The sequence below is a fragment of the Rhinolophus ferrumequinum genome, chromosome 26 (genome assembly GCF_004115265.2).
Source record: "Rhinolophus ferrumequinum isolate MPI-CBG mRhiFer1 chromosome 26, mRhiFer1_v1.p, whole genome shotgun sequence".
Taxonomy (NCBI): Eukaryota; Metazoa; Chordata; class Mammalia; order Chiroptera; family Rhinolophidae; genus Rhinolophus; species Rhinolophus ferrumequinum.
In genome coordinates, this window is record NC_046309.1 from 3612132 (window position 1) to 3633009 (window position 20878).

General features: G+C 43.1%; 1 protein-coding gene across 2 annotated transcripts; it reads right to left on the bottom strand.

Annotated features, from left to right (window-relative positions):
• Positions 1–1688: 1688 nt before the first annotated feature.
• NUB1 (negative regulator of ubiquitin like proteins 1) lies at positions 1689–20698 on the bottom strand. 2 transcript variants are annotated; one of them, XM_033099113.1, is made up of 15 exons: positions 20600–20698; positions 17725–17835; positions 17105–17272; positions 16918–16976; positions 15792–15862; positions 13005–13187; positions 12625–12716; positions 11317–11423; positions 6628–6814; positions 5834–5941; positions 4964–5116; positions 3528–3674; positions 3025–3120; positions 2159–2336; positions 1689–1928 (listed from the first exon to the last, which is right to left on the bottom strand). In XM_033099113.1, exons 1-15 carry the CDS (start codon positions 20681–20683, stop codon positions 1750–1752), a joined length of 1923 nt encoding a protein of 640 aa, XP_032955004.1. In that variant the 5' UTR covers positions 20684–20698; the 3' UTR covers positions 1689–1749. The 2 variants fall into 2 exon arrangements, with proteins under 2 accessions (XP_032955004.1, XP_032955003.1); XM_033099112.1 differs by having other exon boundaries at positions 17725–17842; positions 20506–20670.
• Between the last annotated feature and the right edge of the window lie 180 nt (positions 20699–20878).

The following is a 20878-nucleotide window of genomic DNA, read 5'->3' on the forward strand; positions in this document are numbered from 1 at the left end:
AGGCAGCGCCTGGGTCAGAGCCTCTCTCCCAGCTCATGGAGGCGGCAGCTCTGCAGAACAGTGTATGCCCGAAACTGTCCCTAACTCAAGAGCTGACTACTATGCATCTCTTCATGAGACAATGCAGCAAAGTCAGAGACCTGCTGGCATGGCTGCTTCCCTAGCCTTTTCCGTTGATCATTAAAAATCACTTGGAAAGCTAGAGGCTACGTCTGGCCCAAGCCCAGGACAGTAACTTGTTAGCCAAAAGCTGCAATTCAGGCCCAAATCGGATGCGTCAGACACGGTCCCAAAGGAGGCCAAGCAACCCTGTCATCACGGCTCTCATTACCCGACCCCCCTTTAGTCTTCCTCCCCACCATCAGCCCCAGCCCTGCTTTTTACATTCATCTTTTTATAACAGACATTGATGTTTTCATTTCCTCACAGAAATCAGTGGAAGCAAATGTCTCAAATCTAAATGAAGTTCTAGACCACCCAGGCATTTTCAACACTCAGAACAGTTTAGTTTGAGTAACTTATCACAAAATTAGGCTGACAATTTCTGAATATATTTTCCACCTTTTATTTCCGTCTGTATTACCCATTTTAAAAAGAATCATAATAAAAACTTCCACCAATTCCAAGTGGACTGCTGTCCAAGCTTTATGAAAACAGTAAGAGAAAAAGTCAAAGCATTTCCGCCAGCCCCTGGACAGAACGTGGCAGTGACCCATCTGCCCTCAGTCACAGGAGCTTCCAGCGACTTCTGGAAGAGCAGGAAGTGTCTTGAAAACATATCCACGTACTTGATTCAGTCAGTGCCTGGCTGCTGCCAGCTGTGTCCTGGCGCTGGGATGGGTTTTCATTTCATATACGAGGACATCGAGAGGAATGCAATAAGCGTGGTTCCTCAGCCAGTAAAAGGCTAAGGACACACCTTTAGAAATAGTCTTCTGTAATACAGATATACCAAAAACCCTCACAAAACCTGCAGAAAATATCCCTTAATCTCTTGGTAGGTATCCTAGCCAGCAGTGGGTTTAATATGACAGCATAGCATTTGAAAAGGCTAATTAAAAATAAGTTGCTTCTATTAGCATTTACGACTTTCTCATTTAATAAAAGATTTTGTTTTTGTAAAGGAGAATTTCGAAGACATATAAATTCTGAATTTCAAGTGCATATTTTACTAAATTAAGAGCAGAAAACATTGGTTTCAGGCTGACGGCGTCTGGCACAACTGGAGCCCGTGCCTCCTCTTTACGCCCCCAAAGCACCTGGAATGGTTGAAGATTCAAAGGACATTCAGGGGCAGGCAGTGAGGGGGAAGCAGGAAGGCAGAGCTGCATCATGGGAAGTGGGCCCAGGAGGGCAGGCGAGCCAGGCAAGATGAAGAGGAGACAGACGGGAGACTTCTCTCAGGGCCACCCTAGGCTTCAGTCCTTCCCTTTTCTGGGTGGGAAGAAACCAAGCCGGGAGGGCGGTGTGAGGACTGCGGGAGCCGCAGGCAGGCAGCCGGGGAACAGCAGACCAGGCCAGACAGTACTTCCCCAAATCAGCTGGAGGGACCAGCACCCCGGCCCCACCCCACGTCTCCTCTAACCTTATACGTCCCTCCCTGTCCCCTGCCCGCCCCTCCTACACCCAGGTAGAAAGCACTCGGAGCAAAATCAGATAAAAAGTAAGAAGAAAAAGAAGACCTGTAATACATTTTGCATAATGATAGAATTTATAAGCAGAAACTTAGTACTTATTTCTGTTCACTATTTAGTTTTTCTTTGTTGCTGACTTTGTATTTTCTACGTAGGATAAGTACTTCGCAATAATAATTTCCTCATCTTCCAGAGTTGAGTCCAGATAATCTTCCTCGTGTTCTGGAATATCATCCAATATTTCATTGACTGCCTCTGTCTCCATATCTTCATCTGTTGAGGCACTCGAGGTACCTGCAATGAGGTCACACAGTAACACGTGAGTTAAGGCAAAAGAAAGGAGGAGAGAACCCACGGCAAGGTGGCACTGACCGCCGTCGGCCTCGACTACACCTTCCCTGGCCACGTGGAGCCGCCGGCAGCACGACGTCCATGCCCGTGTGTCCCCAGGTCCCTTCCCACCTGTCAGCTTCCAGTTCAGCAGAACATGGCTCTCAGCTGGCCTTCCGAGCCCGCGGACCTACCTGCCGAATCAGAAGGGGATGTGGATGGGGTTGACGACGAGTCTTCCGCCACGAGCTGCAGGTCAGAAGGGAGACTGCCTCCGTTGAGAGCCAGGGTCTGCGCTGCCAGCTGGACGTTCCCCCTGAACACTCTGAGGGCAGCGGTGGCAGCTCCAGTGTCGAAGCCCATGTACACCAGCTGGGGGAGAACACAGGGAGGTGGCGGCACTGCCGACGCAGCTCGACTACACGGGGCTGACACACGTGCAGCACGCCTGCAGCGAACACAGCCATACCTTCCAGGACATACGTTTATAAAACCCACGGCACGCATATACCACGGGCCTGCCTTCCCACGCCCCTCTGGGGCACCAATGTGAGCAGAAGTGACCTGGAAAGGACTGAGAGGGACTCACACCAAATGCGTCAGTGCCCAGTCATCTGAGAATGGTGACAGGCTGGCAGGCTGACAGCAAAGTGCCATACGAACGTGGTTACCAGTATCATCAGTTAAGTGGCCACAACGACCCAGGCACGTTACTGTGCAGGGGGGCAAACGTGGGCAGTTGCCACAGTGACACCCGTTTAGGTCACAGGCAAAGAAATGGGCGAGCTGCGTATCAACTGGGATGTGTACACAAGAGGAGAAAAACCTGCACAAAGGACTTCCAGTTGCCCTTATTTTTCCTACTCTCACAGGAAATACCTCCTGCTCTCCTTCTACCCACCACAAATGCCACGTCCTTGGCTGGCCCCTAGGGCGGGCCTATGTCACACCAGGAGCCCCGGGAGCCAAGGACTCAGCCCTGTCCTGCTGCCAACCTTGTCACCCCACCCATCCCACCCGAGGCCGTGCAGGTAGCGAGGGGCGCAGGTGACTCACTTACTTGGTCAATATTTTCCTGGGAAGGACTTTCTTGATGATGGTTGGTTTCAGGATCGGAATTATTGAGCCACCACCTCTGAGGATTACTGAGAAGAGTCTAAAAACACAGGAACACCCTTCACTCATCACTAACACCTGCTCCCTTATGCAGACTGAGCCTCTGTCATGTGCTAGGCAGACAAGTGCAGGCCACAAACACATGGAGGGCACCGCGGTTAATTCTGCACAGGGGCACCTCACCCAGGCTGGGCCGGGAGGGCTGGTGTTCAAACACGGCTTCCTGCCCAGGGAGGAATGAGGTGGGCCCAGCGATCTGTCTGTCACTGGGTTCCAGAACAAGACAGTGCTGACCCTTAGAGCCCAGCCAGGAATGAGGGGCCCGCAGAAGCAGGCTCCGTGCACCGAGGAAGGACACTGCGGCGTGACTGGAGAAGTGGAGGACGTGGTGCCTGGGCCGGAGCCAGGGCAGCGCGGGCAGGGGAGGGGTCCGTGGGGACACCGTACCTTCAGGGCCTCGTCCAGGTCCCCCCTGGCCTGACGGAGGGCATGCCTGGCTGCGTGGGTGGAGTAGCCCATTGTTTTCAAGACGTTGACACTCTCCAGGCGGCGTTTTCTCTTCTCCTGTTCCTCTTTCCTTATTTGGGCCAATTCCTTTAGGAAAACAGCAAAGTCTCATTGAGTTGGGGATTGAGATTTTGTAGAAAACCTTCTCAATGTATGCTCTGTAGGATTTGGGGGGTTGCCAGCCTCAGTGAAAAATAAACTGAGAGGTGGCTGTCTGCCTGTCTCAGCCCGTGGCGCTGCTCCCGGGGTGGGCACTCGGGAGTCAGAGGCCTCCATCCAGGACCAGAACAGGCCACTGAGACACAGTGAGCTCACTGCTCGGTCCCAGAGAGGTGCACAGACCCCCTTCTAGGCAGGGGCTGGGAGAGCTTCCCACATGGGTGGGAGGGCTGCTCAGCCTTTGATGAGTCACCCGGGGTCTTGGTAAAAGGTGGATTCTGAATGGTGGGGGGGAGGTCCCAAGTGATGGCAGAGCTGCTAACCCCAGACCACACTCTGGGTATATACAGATGTAAGGAATTACGAGGATTGTTTTTCAAACAGACATCTCATTTGAAAATACTGGCTTTCCAAATGCTGCTAAAATCTTACTGACGATCAAGTAACAACACAGTAACGAGGACAGTATTAGCAATGTCTGCTTTTTATTTGTACTGAACTGGAGGACGTCAAATGAAACACCCAGAACTGGCCTTTCCGAGCCTTTGTCTACGGCTGAGGTTTACAGCTAGAAAGGACCTGTGACATAACCTACACCAGCGTCATGTGTTAGAGAGAAGAAAATGGTTGCACTCCTCAGCATCGACTCATTACCTATCTCTAGACCTCAGCTCCTTGACTGTAAAATTAGCACATTAGACACGTAACATTCCTTCCAACTCCAAAATTCTAAAGTTCTTTTTTTTAACTGTACTTATTTCTAATTATTTTAAATGATTATACATTTTGTGCCTTTTCCTAATATAATGTTGATTGTTCCTATGATTTGACTTATGTCTAGGCAAGAATAGCATCTCAAACCGTAAAAAGGGCCCCCTGGGAAAACACGGCCCCCTTTAAAATGGTTTCCAGAAATACCCTCTGTTGAAAGTGAAAACGAGAAAGAGAGAAGACCACTCGGCTAACCGTCCTGGCACCACAGCAGGAAATATAGAAAGTGCACTGTCTGAAAATTAATGCAATTAAAACAGACAAGCTTCTCCTGATTTCCCAGTGGGAAGTGACAGTTAGTAATACCTACTGCAGAATTCTCTCTTCTGCTCTTTCATATCCGCAAGCTAAGGCACTTCGTCAATAAGTCTGCTATGGCCTCAAGTTTCACACCTACTCAAAGGCACAGGCGGCAACCCAGTGTCACCGAGACCACATTAAGGTACCTCTCTGCGGTGGGTAATGTGGGCGGCTGCGTGGTCCACGTTCCCGTCACAGGCCCTGAGGCCCAGCCGGGCTTCCTGGGCAGTGAACCCCAACTGCAACAAACTGTGAAATTTTGATGGATCAATACATAGCTCTGTAAAGAGCCGATGCGCCTACAGACGGGAAAAAATAGAAGAGTCATGTAACCATAGAAACAGTACAGCTTCCCACAAAGCTAATCCTGCAGGACATTAGACCGATGTGAATTAGGGTATGTCAGGTTTTCGATAACAACTCTGTGACCGGTAATCAACTAGCACGTGCAGACAGACAGCACTCTGCCCACGACTTACACGTCACGTAACATGAGCAAACAGGCTGAGTAGTGGGAGAGGGCCGGTGTCCATGATTTCCTCCTCCTTTGTAATAAATCCCCTACATTTCTCACCCTCCCTTGCAGCGGGGGGTAGGCACCGGGTTGAGTCTATGCCAGTGGCACGGAGCAGACCTGAGGGGCACAACTTCTGCTCATCTCTCTAGAGAGGCTTATCCTGGACTCTTGTCCCCTCTGCTGGCCAGAAGGGACACTTCCAGGAGTAACTTTAGATGGCAAACCAGCACTGCCCTGGAGTACTCACCCCCAGACGGCTAGATGAGAGGCAGGGGGACTTCTAGCCAACTAAAATCCCACCTTTTTGAGGTTCCCTTATTATGGCCTCTCCTCTAACAAATACAAATGTGTTTATGGTGTATGTGATGGAGGGGGATGGGAAATACACGCCTGTTCCTCGCAAGTCACATGCTACTGAGTTTACGAAATACTTAACTTCTGGGGATTAAAAAAAAAAAAAAGTGAAAATGGTTACAACTCTGAGTGTTCACTTTCTTACCTTGTTGAGATATTCACAAGCCTCTTCACCATTTCCACTGTGATAATTTCGGATACCTTGAAGCAAGTAAAGTCTTAAAAACAGTACCTTCTCTTTCCCACAATTTCCCTAAAATTATTGGGGGGAAAAAGGGTAAAACTGTTATTTCTAATTACAGGTGAACAATACTCACATTTACAATTCCCTTTGTCTCCATAGGGGCAGAATGTCATTACTGAAACATTTATCTTTCCTACCGCTGATGTAAAAGTAAAGCCCCCTATGGGACAGCCCGTCCCATAGGAAGAAATGGTGTCAAAACACCTGTCACCAGACACCCAGGGCAGTGGCCCTTCTGGTACGTAGGGAAGTATGCAAACACCAAAACCAGGAATATCTTACGCTCTGCTTGGGTCATTCCCAAGCAGAATTCTGATGACATGTGGAAATCACCCAAGAAGAATCCTTATTCAAATCACAGCACTTGAGCTCACTCAAGTGAACCGTTACTCTTCAAAGTGTTTATTTTCTGCAATTACACTTTTCATTAGACTCTGAACAGTCACCTGCCCTCTCACGCAGGGTGATCAGTGGGATTCTCTGACCAGGTAACTGTGTTCTCCAGGGCTGAACGCTGCATAGACCAAAGCCATAGCCAGATTTGTGAAACTTAACAATCCTGTTAAAACTACAGCTTACAAAGAGCACACTGCATCCAACTCAAATCACTCTTTGGCAACAGTCTAAATAACAGGAATAAACTCAAGTTTTAGAAGGGGGCTCAATCATACCTAAAACAAATTACAGTAACATACTTTTATGTTGACCAGTCTCTGATGATTTTCTCCATAACATTTTTTAAAGCATTTCTGTGCCGAGTTTAATTTTTTTTCTGCATCGTCAAGGCATTCCAGTTGTCCCAAGTGGAAGTAACACCATACTGTGTCCAGCTGGAGCACCGCATAGTTATCCACTGTATCCAGTAGCTCTGTGCCACACTCACTAGGAAAGAGAAAGGAAACAACATCACTGAACAATGGCCAAAAAACTTATTTGTGAATTACTGGAACTCTTCTCTAGTTTTTGGTGTATTTCCAAAGACTGAGTGCTCTAAAACAGAGATCCTAATGTTTATGAAGGGAGCTATATTTATCATCTGAATCCTTCCAATGGGAAGAAGAGAAGTTAGGACTCAGGAATAGCAGCTTCACACACACCAGCGCCACCACCACCACCACCAATCCCCGCTATGCTGGGAACAAGTTTGGCCTCCCTGGGTTCTTAGCTCCATCTCCTCAACTGAGGGAGACCATGCAGGGTTTCTCCTCCCTGCAAGTAGCCGGAAGTGAGCTGAAACCATCACAGGGTTCCCTTGTTTGTTTCCCCACCTCAGGGATCACTGTCCAGCACTGCCAGAAAACTGATGTTTTCATACATTTTGCCCAGTTTTTTAGGTGTTTCAGGTGTGAGGGTAAATCTAGCCCATTATTTCATCTTGGCCAACAGCAGAACTCCAATTTCTCATTTTATTTTATTTTAATTAGTTTCAGGTGTACAAAATAATATAATAGACATTTACACCCCTCACAAAGTGATAATCCCCCTCCCCCATCTACTACCCCTCTGACATTGCATACAGCCATTACATTTCCACTGTTTCTATTCCTTATGCTGTACTCCATTTCCTGTGACCATATATATATATATATATAAATTATAGTTGACATTCATTATTACTCAGCTTCAGGTGTACAGCGCAGTGGTCAGGCATCTCCGCCATCCATGAAGTGGTCTCCCTAATAGGACGTGTTCCCATCTGACACGCTACAAAATCTTTACATTAGTGATTGCATTCCCCAAATCGTCTTTCCTACCCCCAGGGCAATACTGTAGTTACCAATTTGTGGTTTCTAATCCCCTCCCCTTCTCCCTCATCCCCAACCACCTCCCATCTAGCAACCCTCAGTTTTTTCTCTACATCTCTGAGACTGTTTCTGATTCGTTTGCTCATTTATTCTATTCTTTAGATTTCACATATAAGTGAGATCAGATGGTATTTGCCTTTCTCCATCTGACTTATTTCACTTAGAATAATGTTCTCTAAGTCCATCCATATCGTTGCATATGGTAAGATTTCATTCTTTTTTTATGGCCGAGTTATACTCCATTGTATAAATGTACCACAGTTTTTTAATCCAGTCATCTACCGATGGGCATTTCGGTTCTTTCCATGTCTTGCCTATTGTGAATAACGCTGCAATAAACATAGGCGTGCATATATATTTTAGAATTAGTGTTTTGGATTTTTTGGATAGATACCTAAGAGTGGAATTGCTGGGTCATAAGGTAGCTCCATTTCCAGTTTTTTGAGATACCTCCATACTGATTTCCATAGTGGCTGCACCAATCTGCAATCCCACCAACAGTGCACAAGGGTTCCCTTTTCTCCACATCCTCGCCAGCACTTGTTGTTTGTTGATTTATTGATGATAGCCATTTTGACTGGGGTGAGATGGTATCTCATTGTGGTTTTTATTTGCATTTCTCTAATGATTAGTGAAGTTGAGCATTTTTTCATGATTGTTGGCCATCTGTATGTCTTCTTTAGAAAAATGTCTCTTCATGTCCTCTGCCCATTTTTTAATTGGGTTGTTTGTTTTTTGGTGTTGAGTTGAATGAGTTTTTAATAAATTTTGGATATTAACCTCTTATCAGATGTATCATTGACAAATATCTTCTCCCATTCAGTAGGTTGCCTTTTTGTTTTATTGATGGTTTCCTTTGCTGTGAAAAAACTTTTTAGTTTGATGTAATCCCATATGTTTATTTTTTTTTCTTACTTGCCTTGTCCCATATATCAGTAAAAATATTACTAAGGGTATTGTCTGCAAATTTACTTCCTATGTTTTCTTCTAAGAGTTTTATGGTTTCAGATCTTACATTTAAGTCTTTAATCCATTTTGAATTTATTGTATATGGTATAAGGAGGTGGTCCGGCTTCACTTTTCTGCATATGTCTGTCCAGATTTCCCAGCACCATTTATTGAATAGTCTGTATTTACCCCTATGTAAATTCTCACTTCCACTGTCGTAGATTAAGTGACCATATAGGCATGGATTTATTTCTGGGCTCTCTATTCTGTTCCATTGATCTATGTGACTGTTTTTATGCCAGTACCATAATGTTTTGATTATTATAGACTTGTAGTATAGTTTGATGTCAGGTAGGGTGATACCTCCCACTTTGTTTTATTTCTCAAGATTGCTATGGCTATTGAGGGTCTTTTATGGTTCCATATAAATTTTAGGATTTTATGTTCTATTTCTGTGAAAAATATCATTGGTAGTTTGACAGGAATTGCTTTTTTTTTTTTTTGGTAAAATTCACCTGTAAAGCCATCTGGTCCAGGGCTTTTGTTTGTTGGGAGCTTGCTCATTACAGATTCAATTCCTGGTGGTAAACAGTCTATTCAGATTTTCTGTTTCTTCTTGAGTTAGCCTTGGAAGGTTGTGTGCTTCTAGAAAATTATCCATTTCTTCCAGATTGTCTAATTTGTTGGTGTATAGTTGCTCATAGTATTTTCTCAGAACATTTTGTATTTCTATGGTGTCTGTTGTCACTTCTCTTTCATTTCTGATTTTTTTTCATATCTCTCTTTTTTTTTGATGAGTCTGGCTAAAGGGTTGTCAATTTTGTTTATCTTTTCAAGAAACCAGCTCTTCGTTTCATTGATCTTTTGTATTGTTTTGGTGTTTTTTTTTTTGGTCTCTATTTCAATATTTCCACTTTGATTGTTATTATTTCCTTCCTTGTATTCCCTTTGGGCTTATTTTGCCGTTCTTTTTTCAGTTCCCTTAGGTGTAAGGATAGACTGTTAACTTGAGATTTTTCTTATTTCTGTAGGTAGGCCTGCATTGCTCTGAATTTCCCTCTTAGGACTGCTTTCGCTGCATCCCATAGATTTTCGGTCATTGTGTTTTCATTTTTGTTTCTCTCGAGGTACTTTTGATTTCTTCTTTGATCTCATTGTTGACCCATTCATTCTTTAGTAACATGTTATTCAGCCTCCATGTATTTTTGTTTTTCAGTTTTTTTTCTTGTAATTGATTTCTAATTTCATAGTACTGTGGTCAAAGAAGACATTTGATATGATTTCAATTTTCTTAAATTTATCGAAACTTGTTTTGTGGCCTAACATGTGGTCTACCTTGGAAAATGTTCCATGTGCACTAGAGAAGAATGTATATTCTGCAGCTTTGGGGTGTATACATTTTTTTTGGTACCATGTGTGTATGTGTATGTTTGTATGTATACATGCATATTTATGTATGTTATAATGAATTCCCATATACTAATAATCCAGCTTTACTTAGCAAGACATGTTTGATCTTGATTCGCCTGTGTGTCTATCTCAATCTTTTTACCCTGGCCAAATGCTTCAAATTACTTTCAGGTCTCAGAGAACCTCTGAATAAAAATAACTATGTTTTCAGTTCATAGTATGTTAACATGTTCAGTAAGTAGTAGATATAATAATGCAATAATAATTGTCAGAGCCTTTTTAAGTAATGAATAACTTTTTCTCTGAAGATCTGTTTATTTGGGCCAACTATTAGCATAATTTTTTTGAGTTCCCCCTCTTCATAAAGGAGATGAATTCTAATGCATGTCCATCACGTAGCTAGAAGAAACTTCAGTTCTGTTTCCTTTCCCCTTTGGTGTTTTTCCTATCTTCCCCAAGTAGGCTAAAAATTCTATCAAAACTTGCTATTATACATATTGGGTATGATGTAATATGACCAAGCGTAGTTTCTTTCCGTATTTAAAACGAGAAATGGTCATCTGAGGGGCCAACGCTCACACAACAGCAAATGTGTTAAAATCCATGAGTTCATATATTGATACTTAAAAAAAAAAAGGAAAGGAACCTCACGGGTGATGTTATCTTTGGGGGAATGCTAGGGAAAGAACTCATTTATTCTGAAAATAAGGAGAAAGAAGCGAGCATTTTATTCCGTCTTTCAGTACAAATCATACCTTAGCATAACCAAATAGCTAATGAGGAGAAACATTTCTTTTCAGAAGAATTCTATCAACAAATACAAAAGGGATAATAAGGTATCACACCATTTTTGCAGCCCCAATAAAACAATGGATTTGGGGAATGGTCTTCAACATTGACACCAAAACCATGAGGTGAAAGGCTGGGGGGTGGGGGTGGGGAGCCCTGTATAATGGATAGTTCAGGCTGACAACACCTCACAAAAACAAACGTGATATTCCACACGTTTGTAGTAAAAAAGTATATGTTTACAGGAAAGAGAGATCAATTAGAAACACGAAGGGAAGAAATAATGTACAAATTGGTCTACATCTAACTACTCTTTCACAATTGTCTTGGGTGAAAACCTGAAGTCTGAGGTACATGGGGTTAGAAGGGTGCTGTGTACAATTTGGGGCCCATCTCCCTTAAAACGTGTTCACCGAGTACAAACGTGCCTACCAGAAATATTTGTCAGCATCCAACAGACATGGCAAGGCTAGTTCATATTGTTTTCTTTTCAGGAAAGCTCTGCCCTTCTCATGATATCCCATAGCTAACATGAGAGCCTAAGGGGGAAAAAAAATTTTTTTAATCACTTTGAACTATAATAAAACAAATTATATTAAAAGCATACTAAGCCTAAAGAAATCAAAGTTTAAAAAAAAATCACAACTAAACTTAAAAGCCAAAATTAAGAAAAATATAGTTAAAGCTTTCTTTCATTTAAACATTGAAAGCAAGCACTCAATTAATGTGGCTGATTGGTCATAACCAGTACCTGTCCGTTTGTTTCCATCAGTTTATTTTAGCATGCTCTGACCTAGATCTATTTCTAGTATTCTCTAAGATGAAACATAAAAAAGCAGCAGTAATCCCTATGTTCTTTTTAAAAGGAGCATTCATTTTACTTTCCATTCTTAATCAAGTTTCTTCTGAAGTATCTGTCAACCCTAGTATTCCCCAATTTTTAAAAGTTATCCCAAATTTTTTAAGTTCATTAATATTTTTAGATTTGAATTTTTGTATAATTCAATCATATAAAGGTTTTCCAAAAAGATCTGGATGACATCATTTAATATAAGAGAGCAGTGGGCAAGTAATTCCAACATTAAAACATAAATAATAACAATCCACTGATAGTTACAAAGTTACCTTATTCACTTTAATCTTTAATTTTAACAGAATAATATATACAGTGAAACCTACTCAAAATTATCCTTTAAAGACAGAAAAATTAAAATTAACTTGACCCAGTCATGAGAGCTTTTCATTTGAAGAAGCTACTGGACTCCAGCTCAGAGATTGATCTCAGGATCTAAGCTGCATAGTGCAGATTTTCCAAGGTAAAAATCGCCTCCAACCTGTTCCAAATTGTAGAATAGGGAATAGGAGAATGGGGAGACAGGGGAGAAGAGCAGATCACCTATCATACTTTCTCCAGCCTCCCACTATGATTCATCTCTTGGGGGACATGGCCCACACCAAAAAGCCACTGCCACAGGAAGCCATTTACGCTGAAGGCAATGTCACACCACCCGGGAATATTCCAAGTCGCTGCTACAGGAGACTGAGGTCATGCCGTTTTGTACTACTGCCTTGAAATCACAGGGTGAGCCCACACACTGTATGGTAACATTCTAAGTGTTAGGAGCTGCAGACAGAAAACTGTTTCTAACCCTTTGCAACATTCCAAGATAAAATAGCTAGAAAACTACCTCTCTTCTGACAGCAAATCAAAGAACAAGCCATCAATTTCTTAGTACTTACTTTTTTTTCTGACGGAGGAATTTTGATTGATCTGCCTGTCTGGTTAGCTATGTCTAAGTATGGTGTGGTTTCTGGGTCTACCACCATCTCAGCTGCAAGAAGACCAAAAGAAACTCCATTAATTCAATGTTAAAAAGCAGTGACAGTGACATTTCACATGTTAGACGATTGGGAAGAAAAGCCAATGAAAAATGTGATATCCTCACCATCGGGTAATATCCCCACCAGGGGTGATACCCCCACCACGGGGTGATACCCCACCATGGGTGATACCCCCCACCATGGGTGATACCCCCCACCATGGGTGATACCCCACCACGGGGTGATCGCTGCCACCTTGAAGTACTTGAGGGAGGTGAAAAGCCAAAAGTTCCGTGTACCTCTCTCTGCCAGTATCTCAAGTCCTCTCCTAGTCCTCGCAATTGTTTGTTCTTCTAGTCTGGCTTCGTTTTGCTCTTCTTCTTCAACCTGGAAGCTCTTTCTTGCATCTTCTTCAGACTGTTTTAGTTCCAGCACCATAGCTTTCACATTGTGTGTCACTCCTTGTTCCTCAAGTGATTTCCCTGTAAAAATCAGAAACGTGTGCTGTAAACAGAGCCATTAAACGTACTGGTAACAGGCCATTCTCAATGTTAAACAGAATTCTTAAACCTGCATTAGTACTTGCAAATCACCATGCCACAAGAATACGCTTAAACCTGCTCGTGCAACTGTTACTGCGAAGCCGTGGATAACATCAGCCAGAGGAAACAGAGCTGACTAAATCCACCCTTTCCAATTTTCTTTATTCTCATCATAAAGTCAAATCGAAGCAATAAATATTTGAGAATCTAGGACAGGGAGAGGACTGTGCTAGGTAAGGTAAGAGGAAAACGAGGAAGCATAATACGTGAGTTTTCCTCCACTCTAGTTGGAGAAATAATAAACCCAATTCACAGGCCTGGGCGAGCAGCCACAGTGCACGGCGCACTGGGAGAGCTCCTGGGCTACAGCGGGTAAGAGCCAAGACCTTGACTTCTACCCCTTTGGACCTGGAGGCCCCGAGGAAACTACTTATCTTCTAGGACTGTTTCCTCATACATAAAATGGAAATAAAGATAAGGGCAGAAATCGATGAAACAATGAAAGGGAATATTAACAAAATCAAAAGCTGGCTCCATGAAAAAAATTAATCAAATATACAAACACAACAGAAATTAAGTCAAAGATGCAAACAAATCAGCACCAAAATGAAAAAGGGTATATACAGATGCAAACAGATTTTAAAATAACAAAATATTATGAACTATACATATATAAATTTGAACACATTTCAAGAAAACGCTTTTTTTTTTTTTTTTTGAGAAACTTGACAACCACTCTAACATTTACATAGAAAAATAAAGATCCACTGATGGCCAAGTCACCTTAATAGATGTGAGCCAAGGGGGAGAACTCATCTTACTAGATTTTAAAACTACAACAAAACGACAGTAAGAAAAAACTATCGGTGAAGATGGTCAAAAGGCACAAACTTCCAGCTGTAAGACAAACACGTCCTGGGGACACGACGTACAGTACAGTGACTCTTATTAACAATACTACAACGTATACTAGGAAGTTGCTAAGAAAATAAATCTTAAAGGTTCTCATCACAAGACAAAAAATGTTTGTAACTATGTTAACTAGTCTTATTGTGATGGTGATTTCATAATATATGTAAATATCAAATCATGATGTTGTATGCCTGAAACTAATATAATGTTATACGTCAATTATGTCTCAATTAAAAAACAACTCTACAGTTCTGGCCAAGGAATAAACCTACACGTAAACGGAAAGAATATATAAATCATAAAGGGGGCACGAGATATCAGTGTGGAAAGAATAAGTTTAGTAGGGGAATTGGAAGAACAATCAAGCTGGATCCTTCTTCGCCTTATATATAAATGGGGACTCGGGACAGATTAAAGACCTCATACAGAGGAAGCTAATACCAGAAAACACAGAAGACTCCCTGTGGCCCTCGGGTTAGGAAAAGAACTTCTTAAAACACACACAGTAAGGTGAAAAACTGATGGGTCTGATAACAAGATCAAGGATGTCCGCCCAATGAAGGCTACCACAAACAGGATTAACTGAGATGAAAGGACAGACAGTGAAAGGATACCTACGACATCTAAAATAGACCATGGGAAATGGCTAGCAGGGATGCTGGAAAGGAAGACGGGCGAGGCTGTGAAGGCAGCATTCCATCAAGCTAGGATCTGAACTTGATTCTCTCGGCCACAGGAAGCCACTGGACAGCGACCAGACGACAGTGCCTGAACTGCTGCCGGAAGCAACTGGTCTCCCACGTCCACTCCGCCTCCTTCAAACCTATGCCCTACTGCAGCCAAAGTGACCTTTCAACACAGACCTACCGTGTGTCCCTCCCTGGTGTCAATGGCTTCCCAGTTCTCTTAGGAAACACTCTAACACTGAACACGGCTCAGAGGCCAGCGTTTCTCAGCGGGTGCACTACTGACATCGTGGGCTGCTTGAGTCTTTGTTGTGGGGGCTGCTCCGTGCCTTGTAGGATGTCCAGAAGCATCCCTGGCCTTCTCACCAACTAAGGGACAACAGCACAACCTCCTCTCCCCCCTGCCACCAGGTCATGACCACTAACAATGTCTCTAGACTTTGCCAAGTGTCCCCTAGGTGGTGATTTTGCCACTGCTACCCCCTTTCCTGTGTGACCTCTGCCTTAAACAGAGTTGCCCTCCCTCACTGTCCACACTCGGCCACCCTGGACCCTTTCTCAGTTCTTTCAATTTCCATCACGTGGCTCCACCATGAGGCTCTCTCAGTCTGGAATACTCCCCACCACAGCCTTCCCGTCCTCACTCAGCTTTAGCTCGTCTCCCTCAGGGAGAATGTTCTGGAACCCCAATCTTCCTCTCAGCACACCCAACACTTCCATTGTGTAACCTTTTGTCAGACTGATAGTGTCTTTCTTCCCTACTAGCAGACAGATATTTATTAGAAAAGTTTTTCTGCTTTACATTTTTATTTTAGTAAACTCTAAAATAATTGTTTTTGGATTATACATGCAATAAAATCACTAGAAATTTGTGAATAAAGAGAAAAAAAGTTACAAAGTCATTATTTCTTGATTTTAAAATGCTGCATAGTTTGCCATAACATACCTAGTTGAAGTTGTTTCTTATTTATGATAATTTTGATATAATTTTCTTGAAATCCAAAGGTTTCAGCTATTCTGTAAAACAAACCAGTGAAAACTGTAGGTAATCAAATTTGTTATTTTCCATTAAGATTTTAGTCATGATAGCTATTTTATACGTTTTACTCAGAAACACGCACTATTTCAATTTACTGACTTACAAACATCACTTCACGATAAAGCCAGCTTACAAGATGGTTACTTGAAACTGCGCAAGAGATATGTTCCTTTTCAAACTGTTATACTACTTGTTTCCTCCTCAAGTGGAGACCACTGGTGTGGCACATCCATTTGAACAGGTGAGCCCTAGATGCATGTCAGGAGAAAGTACATTCTCTATCTTCCACGGTCTCCTGGGAGGAACCCATAGTAGGTGGCTGTTCCACACAATCTCCTGCTCATGCAGGTTGAATGAATGATGCCTCCTGAATCCAACCCTAACAGCCCCGATGTAGACCAAAGAAGAAAGTGAGAAAAATCAGCTTCAGAAACCCGGGCTTGGCTAGCCCTGGAGGTGCTGAAAAGACTTGTCATTCAAAAATATACCAGTGGATGGAATAACCAACCAAGACTCAAAAGTTAGAATTTCACTAGTGTGTGACAGGCAGGTATTTTTTCTTTTTGCAGATCAGCCAACTGCCTGAAATCGGCTAAAACACTTTGCTGATCATCCCAGCAAGCTGTTAGTGCACTGAGGAAGCAAGTTCAAAGCTAATGATGTGGTGAACACCAGGCTGTCTCCTATTTCTATCACTCATTCATTAATTCAAACATGTAGCAAGTACCTGTTAAGTGGTGGACTCTGAGTTCCCACCAAAAATTCTAAATCACTAGTACTGGTTGCAAAATCATAATTTGTGACAATGACTCAAGTTGTGCCAGGACAGGAAGAAATGTGGTGCCAGTTTCGAGTTCTCACTTGCACTTAACTACCAGTGTGAGCCTGAGTAAGTCCTGCAGCCTCAAAGCCTCAATTTTCCCTTCCCTAAAGTGAGGAGAATAACACCTGCCCTCTGTCTTCTTGAGGCTGGCCACAGGATCCAACGAGCCAATGGAACAGGACCCGGGGCACCGGGCACACAGGTACTTACTTAGACCTCAGTTCTTTGCCACTAACGTGCAATCGGGTCTCCAACAGGGTGTTCCTATCCTATTCAAAAATAAGATAAAGAAAGTAACTTCAGACTGTTGCTTTAAAAAAAAAATCTTAATTTAGTCAATCACATCACTAAGTTAACTAAGCATTAGAACCTACGTAAATTTGAGAAAATTACTCACTTTTCTTCGCTGTCGAGGTAGAAATACCTCAATCGTGGCAATTCCTTTTGTCTTAAAATTTTCATTTCTTGTGCCACGCTCGATTGCTTTGCAACGTATTTCTTCTAGTATCTTTTCTACTTCATTTCCATGACATTTTAGCTTGTCCGCGTACTTCTTAGCGAGGTCCTATGAAGAAATATCAGCAAACACTGATCAATGTAGCGCCAACTCAAAAAAAGCTGGGGGTGGCAAAATACAGAACAGTCCATGCAGGACTCTAAGGCAAAAACTGATGACAAGTGGTCGCCCCTATTACAGCGAAATCCAGACTGGTTTGACATCTTAATAGGTATAGAGGTTAGAGAGGATCCAGGGAAAAATAAAAACAAAAAAAGGGTAGGAAAACAGACCCAACAGAAAAAGTGAAAATAACTGGGATTATCCTAGGGGGGAATAGAAAGGTGGGCTATCGCTTATGTGACTGTAATATATAAAAAATTACTTTAAGGAATAGCAAACTGAACAACTCCACTGGAGGGGAAAAAAAACAGAAAACATTTCTACAAGTTTGGACATTCTTATGTCGACACCAAGGAGACACAACACTGCTAATTATTTATATCTTAAAAGAAAAATACCGTCAATGCCAAACTAGCTTCTTTATTTTCATCTGTATATGGAGGTTTCCAAAGTTGAATTCTGTCTTCCCTTAAAAACTGGGTCAGTTTTGCTTGGAGATATTTCTTTTGCTCCATTCTTGAAAGCAAAACAACACAACATGATAACCCACACCACATTTTCAAAGTGTCTTACAACTACCTAATACGTTGATGTGTTTTATAGAGTAAGCAGAGGTCCCCTACACTCTTCCCACTCCAGTTTAATCTCAATTACTTTTAGATTAGGTTTTAACTAGCTCTAGATGTCTCTAAAATATATACCGGGGGAGGCCAAAAAAATGTATACAAGTGGACACTTTGGTCAACGTTGCTCAAGTAGTAGTTCGCCATAATCAGAAGTGTCTGGACACTGATGGTAACCACTTTGAGCACCTCTTATAATTGCAGAACTCAAATGTGACTTGTATTCATTTTTCGTTATCGGTATATATTGAGTATTAGAAGTTTAACAGTGTTTTCCTTTCTTAAAATGTGTATACATTTTTTTCGGCACCCTCTGTGTATAACATACATACTGAAATATATATTATATATTCAATTATATATTGTATGTACATTAAAATATGTATTTCAAAGTTGCTAATATGTAGCAAGGTTATCACACTTTTCTATTTCTTAATCTGTTATTCTATGATCTAAGAGAAAAGATAAGAGAAAGATGAATTCCTAAAGTAGTGAACTTTCATAAGACACAACACAGAGCTTATAAAGTCTCTCATCTTTTGGCTAGTTTAACATGAAACAAAAGACTAACTATCCTGGTAGGAAAACATAAAGATAAGTTAGTTGAGCCGTGAACTATCAATACCAGATATTCCCTATATCTGAATGTTTTTAATTAATTAGTATTGACAATACTAGAAAAGTATTGCGTGATATTTACGACAACAGCACAACAGCAGATCTACATATATAACAGATTGGTTGGCTCATCATTTTACAGCTGATAAAACGCAGGCCCCAGGTTTGTAAAATGACTCCGACAAGGTCACAAAATTAGGCAGCACCCCACTAGCACTGGGACGGCTGCCTACAACATCCGACTCTGCATTCCGTCACAAAACCCCTTGCTGCTTCTCTGTCCTGTGTGTAACTAACTGCTCTCACCCAAAGAAACACCTGCCGGCATCAGAGCTGGCTACGCAGCCCTCAGTAGCAGAGCAATTCAAAGGGGTGGGCGAGGCTGCCTGGGGTATGAAACAGCTGAAAGGGGTAGTGCAGCCTAATCAGACAAGCGGTAAGAAGAGTAAAAAGTTATTAGATCCTGAAGGATGAAGACAAATTCTAGAGAGTGAAAAATATATGAGTTAAGGTAACCTAGAGAAGTAACTTTCTTTTTTCTCTTCGGGGCCTCTATTCCACACTCCCCCAAACCCAATCAGCTGATTTTTTAATCAAGTTTGAAAACTTAAGTGTATTCCATAAATTAGTATTTTAAAAGACAGTTCTAATCTATTTTATATCAGTTTGAGAGAGAAAGAGGATAAACAGGACAGGAGGAGGAAAGGAAGAAATAAATACGTTCAAGGCGGGGGTTGTGTGCCAACAGGCAACCTACAAAAGAACCTTAGACTTTCAGCACTAGAGAACTGCTTCTCACACAGAAAAACGTATTAGTCCTGATGGTATTAGCTTCTCAAACACACATCACTTACACGACCACCACTCAAAGTTAATTCCCTACTCATAAATCTTCAGAAATTCTGCATAAAATATCATGGGGGGCGGGGGACATTTCACCGGCTGCTTACTGGAGCAAAGCTTTGGAAGGCTGAATGCACAGCCCTCTGCCATCCCCTCCAAGAAACTACCAACAGAAGGCCCAAAAGGTTTCATACACCCAGTGTGTCCCTCACTCCACCCACCGGGCAAATATTAATAACTAGCAAGGAGGCTCTACCGGCTGCACCACTTAATGTTTAACCAAAGATGAAACCACTGTTGTGAAACTTAACAAAACTCCAGTTAGAGATAACACAATAATTGAACATACAGATTTTTAAATCAAATCAAAAGGAAAAAAAGGTTTAAAAGATCAGTTTTCGGTTTTAACTGGAGAAATGAAAGTTTTGTGCGTGCCATACAATGTTCCACGTACAGCCCCCAAAAAGGAGAAATCCACTAACCACCGCTCCAAACTCAAAGTGAAACGTTATAAACCATAAACCGCGCCTTGAAAATTTTCACTTTCACTTTTGAAATAAATTGATCTACGCAACCTTTACCCAGAGCCCCTCAAACACATATATTCAAAATACATTAAATTTTTTCTCAGGCGGAGTAAAAGATTCTTGTAGTAACAAACAAGAGTAAGGGAAGGTGAGAAATACAGAATCAGATCGTCGAGGTTGGAGAAAATCAAACGTGTTCTCTCATTAAACAGCAAAGAAAATCAGGCTTTGATTGCAAATAAATCCCAAAGGGAACATGTGGAATAACTGCGTTATGATTCAAGCTTTTGTGTGGCTAATTAATTTTAATGTATACATATATTTGTCTCCCCCTCGAAAACAGCATTTTTTTTTAATACCTCACCACCCCCCGCCCAGCCCAGCGCAAACCTAGAGCCCCGCGAACCGCCGGCGCGTCCCGAAGCCCCAACCTGCAACCCCCGGTCGCGGTCCCGGTCGCGGTCCCGGTCGCGGTCCCGGTCGCGGTCCCGGTCCCGGTCCCGGTCCCGGTCCCGGTCCCGGCCGGGCCTCCGCGCAGGGCGCCCACCGCCCGCCGCTGCGGCAGCACCTGATTCGGGAGGGGGAGGCGTCGCGATCGCGGCAGGGACGGAGGTCGCCAAGCCGCGCCGCTGAGACCCCGAGTCCAGGACTGGACGCTTGGCCGCTGTCGCCTCACCTCGCCACCACAGTGCTCGCTGCGACCCGCCGAGTGCCCGGATGCGGCAGCGGCCGCCGTTTGTTTTCATTCCGGGTGAGGCTGGCCCCGCCCCGCCGCCGCCCCCGCGCGACCGGGAAGAAGGCTTATGAACGGGGCTAATACGGGGGCGGTCCTTGGGCGGGGGTCCTGGGCAGGCTGTGGGCGGGGCTAACCGAGCGGGGGAGGGTTGTGGGCGGGGCCAGGGCGGGCGGGGCCAGGGCGAGGACCTGGCTGGATTGAGGGA

Coding starts and splice junctions, on each gene's coding strand:
- NUB1 (XM_033099113.1), bottom strand. CDS start 20,683: ATGAAAACAAACGGCGGCCGCTGCCGCATCCGGGCACTCGGCGGGTCG. Junction 15,863..16,917: donor GGCAAAGAACTGAGGTCTAA/GTAAGTACCTGT, acceptor TTTGTTTTACAG/AATAGCTGAAACCTTTGGAT. Junction 1,929..2,158: donor ATCCCCTTCTGATTCGGCAG/GTAGGTCCGCGG, acceptor ACCTCATTGCAG/GTACCTCGAGTGCCTCAACA.